This window comes from Plasmodium chabaudi, assembly GCF_900002335.3.
Source record: "Plasmodium chabaudi chabaudi strain AS genome assembly, chromosome: 9".
In the NCBI taxonomy this organism is placed as follows: domain Eukaryota; phylum Apicomplexa; class Aconoidasida; order Haemosporida; family Plasmodiidae; genus Plasmodium; species Plasmodium chabaudi.
In genome coordinates, this window is record NC_030109.2 from 1,197,933 (window position 1) to 1,209,924 (window position 11,992).

Genomic DNA, 11,992 nt, shown 5'->3' on the forward strand with positions numbered 1-11,992 from the left:
TTTAAAGATATAAAAAATAAAATAAATATATGTACTTATAGTTATTACATATTTTTATTCTTTTTAATGCTCGAAAATGGAAGAGCAAAAAGGAAGTATATATACAAATACAAACATAAAAATGAATAAACAAAAAAAATTGGAAGTATACAAAATTGTGAAATTGCAATGTTTCAATTTTGCAAATACATTTTTGTCTGTTTATGTAAATAGACGTTGGTGTTTTATTTGACATATCTTTAATTTCGTTATTAATTTTTTAAATAAAATAATGAAAAAAAAATTTGCATAATACATATTTGTCTTTGTGGCATATTTATTGTATTATATACAATGTTTTATGTTTTAATTAATTTTGTTTTTTAATTTTGTTCACCTTTTTCTCATATTTTTTCTTTGTTTTTTTTCTTCGATTTTTTGTTGTCAAACTCATTGCCAATTATCTTGATAATGGATTTCCCATCATTTTGTAATTTCCATTTAACATATTTCGACGGCATTGAGCATATGCTTTTCTCAAAATAATACAACTTTCATCAACTTCGTCTAAATTATGATTATGTAAACATTCTTCAAAAGTTCTATCTCCTTTTTTATAACAAACCGTATTTTGATAGCATGCTATCATGTCATTTAATATTTGCTTACATGAATTTGATGCTTTTCTATGAGGGGTGTCTGAGTTTATGTTGAGCATATTCAAAAAAAAAAAACTTAACTAATATATGGATAAAATTCGGGAAGAACGAACAATATACTTTTTCAATGGCTTATTTAAATGAATTAAAATTAAAATTTTATTCATATCACACATTGTATACACATATTTGTGTGCATATAGAAATGTAAAAATATATAATTTTTTAAAATATTTTTTTAATTTTTATTCTAATCCACAACGTAAATGAAAGGAAAATAATTATGATTTGTATTTCTGTCTGTCATTATTTAAAAAAAATTAATAAATAAAAATAAATATATGAGGGAAATACTTACATAACATAATTTCCCATTAAGAGAAAAGGCAATTGGAAATAAAATGATAAAGGTCATACATTTGTGTATATGCCTGCATGTAATATTTGACGAGCTATTATTGGCATATGATGGATAAAAATATCTCTACATATTTTTCAAAATAATGAAAAAGGAAAAATTTTTTACTAACTTTTTCATTTATTATTTTCAATAACATATATATTTCATTTTAAAATATATATTACGGATATCAAGATATAGTTCTATAATTTTTCATTTTTTTTTTAAATTAAAATATTTTTAACTTAATTGAATGCAGTGATAATATGTTATTTTAATTAAAAAATGCAATGTAAAAAAATATAGCAATACAAAACAGTTACAACATGACACACAATATATGTATACAAATAAAACATCAAAGGAATCGAAAAATGATGAAATAACAAAATAGTTCAGGAAAAATAAACAACTATTTTTTTAGGATTATAGAGATTTTCCCCTATTCGTTTTAACTATGTAGGTAACATTCATTTAAGAGAAATACTTGGGTTACTATTTTTTAAATTGGAAATTACAATATTGTTATTATGTTTTGTGCTTTTTTGTTTATCCAAATTGTTCTTATCATTAGTTAATGTTTCTTTTAAATTTTGAATTCTTTCATCAACCGTTGAATGTTTTGGTATATCGGATTTTTGTTTATATACTTTTTGATTATTTTCGATTGTTAGATTATTTGTATTATAACAAAATAGAGCTTTTAATATATCTTTAACCCACCTATCTCTGTTTTGTTTATTTTTCTCACAAAATATAATTTTCTCTTTATTAAATTTAACGCTCCAACATTCTCGTGTTTCTTCAATGGTTTCGATTGGTAGTTTAATATGCTCATATGTCAATTCTTTAACAACATTTGAATTTTTAATATCTTTAATTATTATACTATTTGATGTTATTTCGACCATATACTTAATTAAATTAAAAATATCTCGTGAATTTATTGAAACGTCTAATTCTCCTTTTTCATTAACAGAGCATTCTTTTCCACTTCCCATAATATTTATACTATCAGGATTACTAACTTCATTAGTATTTAATTCTTTCTCGATATTTTTAAACTCTAACTGATTATTCTCTTTCATATCTTTGTCATTTTTAAAACTGTTATACTCATCGTCGTCATGTATATCAAACTCAGTTATGTCTTCTGAATAGTTACCATTAAAATTTTGTAATTTTGGTTTTTCTTGCATAAATGTTTGAGATCTCAAATATTGCAAGTAATTATTTCTTCTTGAGAAATTTTTATGGCCTCTACAAAAGGCTACTAAACAAACAAAGGAAATAGACACAAGGATTTTCATTGTTATATTTTATTTTGTTACGATTTACAATGACAAAAAAATATGGAACAAAATTGTAGGTTTGTTGTTAAAAAATGAAAAATTTCAAAAATAATTAATATATCACAAAAAAAATGAAGTTGAATTGTAAAAACAATTTGTATATAAGATGGAAAATATATGTGGTAACGTATCATTTATTTCATCTTTTATGGAAATTAAAATAATATTTTTATTTCGTTTATTTACACATTTTGAATAATAAATAAAGCACACCGTTTTATGCGATAATACAAAAGTTATACTACTTTTATTTATGTATGCATTAATATTTTTATTTTCCGGGGTAATTGGGAAAAGGAATATAGGTGAATGAAAATATGAACGTGTAAAAAAAAATAAATAAATACCATGCATATTTATAATATACATAAATAGCAATATAAAGTGGCTTATTCAATGAAAAAAATTGTGTATTTACAGGGATATACAATAATGGATATTCATGTATATATGCATTTATTCTTAGAAGCACAAAGAATCATATATACACTTGCACACAACTAAAAATTTTATAAGGGAATAGGATAAAAAAAAACACCATCCAGCTAGCTGTAGAAATAATAAAATTATTTCAAATTTTGATATAAAAAATAATCACATGCTTGTTTATAGTTTTTCTATATTTTTTTGTTTTGTTAATTAAAATATTAATCTATATTGTCAATATAATTGTTTAAGTTAAATTTCATTTTGGATACGTTAATTTTTGTTCGTTGCTATAAAGTAAGGAATATTATATGTCCAACTAAAATATATATGTCTATATGTAGAAACTACATTTGTTATTATTATACTAATATAAAACTAACACATAAGTGTTATAGCTTAACAAATTCGAATATTTTTGTTCCGTTTTTTTATTTATTATATATACGCATATATACATAGCTAGCCAAAAAATAATTACTAGCTGTTCATACATAATAATATTTTTTAAAGAAATTAAGTAATTTTAGTTTATTATATTTTGCTATTTATCGATTGAAAAGAAATAAAAATGAAAAAATCAATAAGGATTTCATATATATTATTTTTGTCTTGTCTATTAATAAGAAATGGAATATGCCAATCTTTTTTGCCTGTATCTTATGCAACACATAAGTTATATAGCTTTGATAAAGTATCACCCAATGATATAAAGAGTAACGTAAATAATATTGTTAGTAATTTTATAACTAGTAATTTGAAGGTAATTAAAAATAAGATTGATGATTATAATAGTTATTATAAGAATAATGATGAATATGATAGTTTAACACAAAATGAATATGATGCATCGTTAGAGGATGAAGTAAAATCTCTATTACAGCAATCCAAAAACAAAAGAAAGCTCGCAAAAAAAATAAAAGAATCATATAATCGTGCATTAAATAATTTAAAAAATCGAAAAGACAAAAATAATGATAATTACCAAGACGATGATGATGAAATAACTAAAAATATGTTAGAACATAATTTAGAACAAATACATTCCTTAAATAAAAAATCTGAGTATTTAGAAAATAAAGCAATGGAATTAAAAAAATATATAAATAAAAGTCAATCGAGTAATTACGAAGATTATAAAAAATGTAATATATCGAAAACCGGAAAATTAAAATTTGTATCATCATCAAATGGGTTAAAACATTCTATAGACAATGTTCAAGGAATAGTTAATCATAATGGCTTTTCTATATTTTATAAAAAAAAAAAAAAAATGACTTATTTATTAAATATTATAGAATTACCTATTAAAATCATTGGAAATGTTGAACAATGTTTTTCTTTTGTTTATAAAAATGTTGATCAAATTTTTTGTACAAATAACAAACTAAAAACATTATCATGGGTTAACAGTTTAACTGAAGCCTCATTTTGTGCAAATTTTAAAATAAAGGGTATATTAATAAATTTAGATAACATTGACAAAGAATCATTTAAAAATATAAAAAAAGATAATTTACTAAGGGTTCATATTAAACCCGATGAGAAGGGAACTCAAGTTTTTGTTAATGGAAAAAAGCAAAATGCAAAAGAAAATGGAGGTGTAATAAATTTAAATAAAATTAAAAAACAAGCTGAAGATGAGGAAAAAATAAGTAAAAAGGAAATGCTAAAAGACGATGATGAGAGCGAACAAAATGAAGAATATGAAAATAATGATGATGATAATTTATAGACCAAAAGGGAAACAAAAAAAGGAGATATAAAATGGTAGTCTTAAATAGAAATAGAAAAAGATAAGTCCAAAAAAAGAAGTATGCATATACAAAATATGTTACCTAAAGGTGATAAAGTAAAAAGCCTTTTATATTAGCAAGACAATTGACCAATGGATGCATATGCGTATATATTGCTCTTATATATAAAATAAATATTTGATAAGAAAAAGAAATATAAAACTCAATAAATGAGTTATAGTAATAAATTATTTTTTATTTTTCATTACATGCTGTGAAATAAATATTTTGATCTAATTAATATAATTCATTTTACAACGATTTGGATTTTTATTTGTATAAATGGATATGCTTTACCATTCACTATGTTTTTAATGCATAATTCATATGAATGTATATGTGTGCTTATTTTCCTATTATTTAAAACGGTATATTAGTACTTTTGTACGTTTCTTAAGTTTTTTCCAAATAAATTAATATATGAAATGTCAAAAATATGGATTAGGAAATAATATATTAATATGTTCCTACAAAATTTTACATATAATTTTTTGAAAATTCGGCTAATTTGTGTGTTATATATTTGGATAATAGGGAAAATTGAAAATAACATCGATCCTATATTTTCACATACGAATAAAATAAAATGTAATAACAACAGAACATCATATAAAGTTATGTTGTTTGCTATTGAAAATATATTGAATAGTTTATATAACCTATTTATGAATTTATTATTGATAAAATTAAAACTTTTAGCGTATGCCCATTTTTTGAAAATTTATGAAAACATTCTAAGTTATATAGCATTAATATGTTTATGCATATATAATTTAAAATTTAAAAAGCTGGAAAAAATTATAAAAGCTTTGATTAATGTAGTTACACATGCTTTTTTAAGGGGTAAGACCGATATTAGAATATATTATATATTTACAAAAAAATGTCTATATATTTTTTATTAATATAAAAATGGAGAATAAAAAGAAAGAAATGCAATGCTTATATTTTTACCCCTATTGATGTCGTTGGTGTGTGTATTAATAATTGTAATATGAAACAAAAATATGTATATATATGCATGATAATAAATTAAAAAAAATTGTGATGAGATATTATTTTTGAATTTAAAGCAATGAGTAATATTAAGAAGGCAAATAGCCAGAATAAATAATTATAATGATTAATATAATAGTGCTTTTTGATATTTTTATATCAGAAATGTGCATGATCTAAAAAATTGTTCCTGTGGAGTATGTACATTAATTGATCTTAGTTCTAAAAAAAATATAATAAAAAAAAATGTGCGCCGCAAATGTGTGTATAGTAAAATTTATTAATTTATTATATACACGTTTTATTATATTCATTATGTATGTGTATATATTTTTTTGTGTATAGTGTTCATAGAAATCGCTTTAAAAAAAAAATCAAACATGCAAAATAGGATAGGTATCATGTGTATGTAAATATTACATACCTTGAAAATGTTGTACTTACAAGATACTAGAATTTAGTATGCGTAAGTATTGAAAAATTAACATGCATATAATATATATGATTAATATATATATATTCCTATGTTTCTATATCATGTAGTTATTTCACATATTTCTTACCTTCGTTGTGTGGGTAACATAAGTTAATCCTAATACTTACTTATATATTAGGATAAGCATTTTTTATATTTATTTTTTGTATATTTTCATACAAATTAGTATTAATAATTATATATATTTCAATTTATATATAATTTTTTTAAAATGTGGAATATATTTTCGAATGAGGATCTGTCTCTACATGTGGAATCTGAAAATATCGAAAATAACCCATCGAAAGAAAAAGGGGTAGAAAGTGAAAGCAAACAAAACATTTTGATGAAATCAGACACATATAGATCTTGTATGTATGATAATAATATAAAAGACATAAGACGAAATATTCGAAAAAAATATAGAATAGTTCAAACTCAGTTGTTAAAGTTGGCAAAAATTGCTAAACAGTTTCCAGAAATTGAAGATGAAGAAAATGTTGATGAGTCTAATAAAAATGGGAAGAGTGTAGGAAAAAATAGTGAGGAAGACAATGGAACAAAAAAAGAGGATGATACTAATAATCCAGATCTTGAAAATCTCAATACCAATTTGGAAAAAAATAAATCAAACGAATTTAATGAAACAAATAATGAAGATAATAAAACCATTATGGTTAGTATTGAATTAATAAAAAGGATGCAAAAAATTACTAAAAAAATAGATATAGAAAAATTGTCATCGAAAAAAAAGAAAAAAAATATATATATTTATAAAGATGATGACGAAGCATTTAAGAATAACTTGTTAAAAAGTAATTTATCAACAAATTATTTCAATACTTCATCAAAAAATATTGATATTGAAAAAAGTAATAAAAAAATAATGAGAAGAAGATCAAAACGATTGGATTTTTTGAAAAGTGGAAGTAATCATTTCAAAAGTGGAAATGTGCGCAATATTTATGAACATGCAAGGTTATTATATAAAAATGATACAAAAAATTATAATACTAATAATTATTATAATTATTTGAGCCCTTATGATCGATTAAAGAAAACAAAAACTAGTATATACAACGATACAGATAATGCACAACTAACAGACTTTTACGTCACCTCAACATCTAATACAACTTTTAACAGATTAAGTTCTATGAAAAAAAATTCCAAAATAAATCATTTAAATACTATAATTCATAATGATGAAATAAATTATAATAGGATAATGAGCAATGATTATGGTAGGGGGTACAGTAATGACCCAAGCATGATGTATGGTGGACTTCTCAATTCAAGCAGTTTTATACAAAGAAAAGGAAATGATAAAATGGGATACGGTATTTTTGAAAAAAAATTGAAAAATAATTACAAAATAGGATTGTATAAATACAATTTTAATAATGTAATGGCAAATTCTTTTCCTCAATATATGGGAAATATGGAAGACAATTTATATCATCTTTCCTCTCAAATGATATCGATTGATAAAAAATTAAAAAGAAAAAAAAAACATAATTTTTTTAATAAAAAAAAAGTAAATAAATTTATAAAGGATGAAAAAATAAGGGATTTATTAAGAACAGCTCAAAACGAAGAAGAATTGCTTGAAGCTATCACTTCTGCAGAAAATGCAGGATTGCATTTCGAAGTTAAATTAGGTAATAAGAAGTTGAGTAAATTAAAAGTTGAAGCCTAAGTGGATATATGTTTAGTATGATTAATTTTATTTTTTGTTTTTATGTTGACATGCTCATATATTATGGGCACATGTGAATTTTGCTTGCGTATCTACATGCATATATCCTGAAATGCAAATAAATCAGTACATACACACATATGTGCATCTGTTTATTTATTCTATGATAATATGCATATATATTTTTTTTGCATTTCATAATTGCCTGTATCATTAGTCTATACTATGCTATTATCATTAACTATATATATGTATATATACGTAACACTGTATTTTAACACACCTACAAGTTCGAAATTAAAAACATTATTAGAAATGTTCCATATTAAAATAGGGATTAATTCCTAGCCATATAGTAATAAGAAAAAGTTATTTCGTTAGAAAAAATGTGTATACAAAGCAAAAATTCATTTGTGTATAATACAATATGCATAATCTTTATAGTTACTATTTTAATAAAGCTATAATAAGAGGATGTGGAAAAGGTTGTTTGCTATATGAATGTATAACAAATAGTATAGAATATATTTAATACATTTTCCTTCTTCTTCAATTTTATTATATGTATTAAATAAAAAATTGGATGTATATCCTTACTTAAAAATGGCTTACCAAGTAATTTATAAAAAGATGATATTTAATATTCTGAAACCAATACAATGCTAATAAAACATGTATATGGAAAACTACACAATATTTTATATATATTCATAATGGCACATAAAAAATTGTGAATAATGGAAAGGAAGGTCGGTAGATTTTTATAGAAATTTTTTTGATAAATACAGTAATTTTATTGCACAAAAACAACATCAGTAAATGTATAAAACTTTTCCTTCAATATATTTTTCGATATTTGACGAATAGTAAAAAGTATAATAAATAAAAATAAATAAATAATAGATAAGTTTAGTGTTGGTTAATTTGTTTTCCTTTTTTTGTAAAAATTGTATTCTTAAAAATGTAGCAACTATGTATTTGAAAGAAAAGAAGGCAAATAAAATCCAATGAAAAAACTTGTAAAAGGAAAAAATAAATATATTTTTTTTTTGATAAGGGGACTGAAATAATTATTTTTTCATACATATAAATATGAATTATGTAAAAATAAAATAATGAAAAAAAAAAAAAATTTTGATAAGTTTTTATTATCTTATGTTACAAATTCGTCTTCGTTTAAGAGTCTTTACAATATAAATTATGTTAAATTGAACAGGAATTTTGTTAATAAATTCAAAAATAAATGTTTTTTTTGTTCGAATAGTTTTCAAAATTTTAAGTTATATAATAATAATATCCCCTATACTTATTATAATACCCTTTATAAGTATGATAAAAATCGAGACATCACATATTTGAAAAAAAAATATACAAGAAGATATACCAACCTAAGTGAATTAAAGAGCGTAAATGAGAATAATACAAAAGAGAATATATTAGAAGACCCAATTAATATTAATGGGTGTAAGGAAAATAAGTATGATGAAGATAAAGACATTTTCCATAATACTGTGGGGGATATAAAATGTAAAGTTTCGAACAAACCCAAAAGCTGTACTAATACAAAGACGAGAGAAAAAAACGGAAATAAAAAAGCAAAAGAAAAGAATAGTAAAAAGAAAGAGGAAAATGGAACTACTGAAAAAAAGAGTCACAAGAATGCTAATAAATCAAAGAAAGGTACGAAGGAAAAGAAAGTTAAGATAAATGAAAAGGATAGTGTAGAAAAAAATGAAAATAAGATACTTGATGAAAAGGTTAAGAATAAGAAAACAAAAAAAATAAAAAATGATAAAGTGGAGAAGCCAAAGCCAAAAAAGGAAATAGTTGAAAAAAAAAAAAAAAAAATCGATATAAATGAGTTTGCTCCACCTATATTAGATAAAAATACTATTAAAGAAAAATATTTTAAAGAATATCAAGAAATAGGTGTAAAAAATAATATAATAATAAATAAATTGGATAAAATCGAAGATATAGAAAGATTTGTTAGTGAAAATAAATCAGTATTAATGTTTGGAAATATTTTAGCATATAATAATTTTTTATATGAAATATATGATAAATTTTCAAATTCGGATATTAAAAAAGTGAAGAAAATAATTAAAAATTATAATAAGTTAACAAAAAAAACAGATCAAAGAAAAATAAAATTTTTCGAATCCTTTTATGAAATATGTCCAAAAGAATATAAAGATGTACTAACTTGTTTATTTATTCAATCATCAGACATTTTAAAGGAAGAAGATATTAATAATACATTTTATTATGATCAAATAATAAGTAATTATAAAGATAATGAAGGTAATATGGGAATAGAAAACGAGTCAGCCAATTTGGAAAACGGAAACAACAACACCCAAAAACGAAAAGACAATAATTATAATACTAAACATAAAAATAATGAGAATAACTATAATAATAAAATTGTATATGATATTGATGTTAAGTTTAATGATAATGATGGAAGCCAAAATATTAATGAAAATAATTTTATTATTGCTTATAATTTACCAATAATAAATTATGACTTGTTAAGGGAAGAACTTAAAGAAACTTTTTCTTTTTGTGGTGAAATAAAAAATATAGAATTTTTTAACGACCGACTTAAAACAATTGATATGAATTTATTGAATGAACAAGCTATTTCAGAGCATGCGAATAAAAGTCCAAATGTGAAAAATGATGATAAAAATGCAGAAAATAATTTATTAAATTGTGAAAATAAAAAAGAAAAGAAAAAAAAAGCAGGACGAAACAAAAATACACAATCATCAAATACTGTGAATAACAATGTTAATAATTATACGCAACTTTATGCAATAATAGAATTTTATGATAAAGAATCAGTAAATTTAGCAACTAGTGATTTTTTAAGAATCTTTGGAATTTTTTGTTATAAAAAATTAATATATGTTGATAAATGTGTAAATAAAAATATTATGATAATAACACATTTACCATTTCATTTACATATATATAACATTTTATACATTTTATTAAATGCGTCTGTGTGTAAAATTGATATGAATAATAAGCAAAGAGACACTGCTTATAGCTTAAATAGTGTTAATGTGCCTGATCAGAATGACAACAAATTTATGGGTCTTCTAGGGTTAAAGAATAATTTAAGTAAAACATTAGGAGGGTTATTAAAAACGAATGAAGAAAAAAGCGAAAAAAACGCCAAAAATGAAGACATGAGAAAAACAAAGTGCGAGTTTCTCCTACGAAATAGCGATATAAAAATTGAAAGCAGTGATGATATTTATAATATATGTAATAGTAACAATTTTGATATTTATGAGCATATATACGAAATATCAGAAAAGAATTTTTTAAAATTTAAAGACGAGAATATTATTGAATTGAAAATTCCTATAAATGGTAATGATGGTGTTGAAGAAAAGGAAAAAGTTTTTGAAACATTTTCCGATTTTTATCAAAATAAAAATAAAAAGTTAAAAGAAAAAACATTAAATATTAATAATAATGGAAGAACAATAATTCTACATTTTGATAAATTTTCAAATTTATATCATTGTTTAAAAACATTTAAACAAATTTTTAAAAATAAAAATTGTATGATTTTTTCACTTAACTTAAGAAGATGTGTATACATAAATGGTGAAATTAAAGATCATGTTCAAGTTAAAAATTATAGGAAGCAATTGGATGCTTATTAGAAATATGCAGAAATGTATGAAAATAAGACGAATATGTTTTTTTTAAAAAAGCAAAAGATTATATCTTACGATATGAATAGTAACTGCATATATATTTTTTACAGACGTGCATAGTGTTGTACGGTGTGCTTATTTGAAAGCTGCTACAACTAAACAGTTTAATTTTCATTAATTTTTATTAATTTTTTTGTGCATAATTTAATATATTTGTTTGACATTTTTTTAATAATACGTGGATATATGTGTGCCTTGAAAAATGTTCAGGCTGGCTTCTCAAAGCCAATATATTTTTTTTAATTAATTTTAATTTATAAATTTTATTTTAAGTTTATTTGAAATTTGTCTTTTTCTATACAAAAGTAATGATTATTATCATGTAGGAAAAAATATATAACTTAATTTATGTGTATATATATTAATAATATGAAAGAAATAAAAATAAATATATTTAGAAATATTTTTAAATAATAAAAATTGTAATATATATATTGTATAGTTTGATAATAATTTAAATAAAATACATA

The 11,992-nt window shown here is 22.1% G+C and overlaps 5 protein-coding genes across 5 annotated transcripts; 3 read left to right on the top strand and 2 right to left on the bottom strand.

Moving 5' to 3' along the window:
* Positions 1 to 439: 439 nt before the first annotated feature.
* On the bottom strand, positions 440 to 697 carry PCHAS_0933000 (cytochrome c oxidase assembly factor 5, putative; the record flags this gene model as incomplete). The annotated part of the gene is made up of 1 exon (XM_730329.2): positions 440 to 697. The coding sequence occupies one exon, from the start codon at positions 695 to 697 to the stop codon at positions 440 to 442; it is 258 nt and encodes an 85-aa protein (XP_735422.2).
* An 811-nt stretch (positions 698 to 1,508) lies between these two features.
* Positions 1,509 to 2,348, bottom strand: PCHAS_0933100 (crystalloid-specific PH domain-containing protein, putative; the record flags this gene model as incomplete). The annotated part of the gene is made up of 1 exon (XM_016798198.1): positions 1,509 to 2,348. One exon carries the CDS (start codon positions 2,346 to 2,348, stop codon positions 1,509 to 1,511), a length of 840 nt encoding a protein of 279 aa, XP_016655438.1.
* Positions 2,349 to 3,387: 1,039 nt separating this feature from the next.
* PCHAS_0933200 (conserved protein, unknown function) lies at positions 3,388 to 4,551 on the top strand (the record flags this gene model as incomplete). The annotated part of the gene is made up of 1 exon (XM_726619.2): positions 3,388 to 4,551. One exon carries the CDS (start codon positions 3,388 to 3,390, stop codon positions 4,549 to 4,551), a length of 1,164 nt encoding a protein of 387 aa, XP_731712.2.
* Positions 4,552 to 6,315: 1,764 nt separating this feature from the next.
* On the top strand, positions 6,316 to 7,782 carry PCHAS_0933300 (conserved Plasmodium protein, unknown function; the record flags this gene model as incomplete). Its single annotated transcript, XM_736679.2, has 1 exon — positions 6,316 to 7,782. The coding sequence occupies one exon, from the start codon at positions 6,316 to 6,318 to the stop codon at positions 7,780 to 7,782; it is 1,467 nt and encodes a 488-aa protein (XP_741772.2).
* A 1,115-nt stretch (positions 7,783 to 8,897) lies between these two features.
* PCHAS_0933400 (conserved Plasmodium protein, unknown function) lies at positions 8,898 to 11,468 on the top strand (the record flags this gene model as incomplete). Its single annotated transcript, XM_732902.2, has 1 exon — positions 8,898 to 11,468. One exon carries the CDS (start codon positions 8,898 to 8,900, stop codon positions 11,466 to 11,468), a length of 2,571 nt encoding a protein of 856 aa, XP_737995.2.
* Between the last annotated feature and the right edge of the window lie 524 nt (positions 11,469 to 11,992).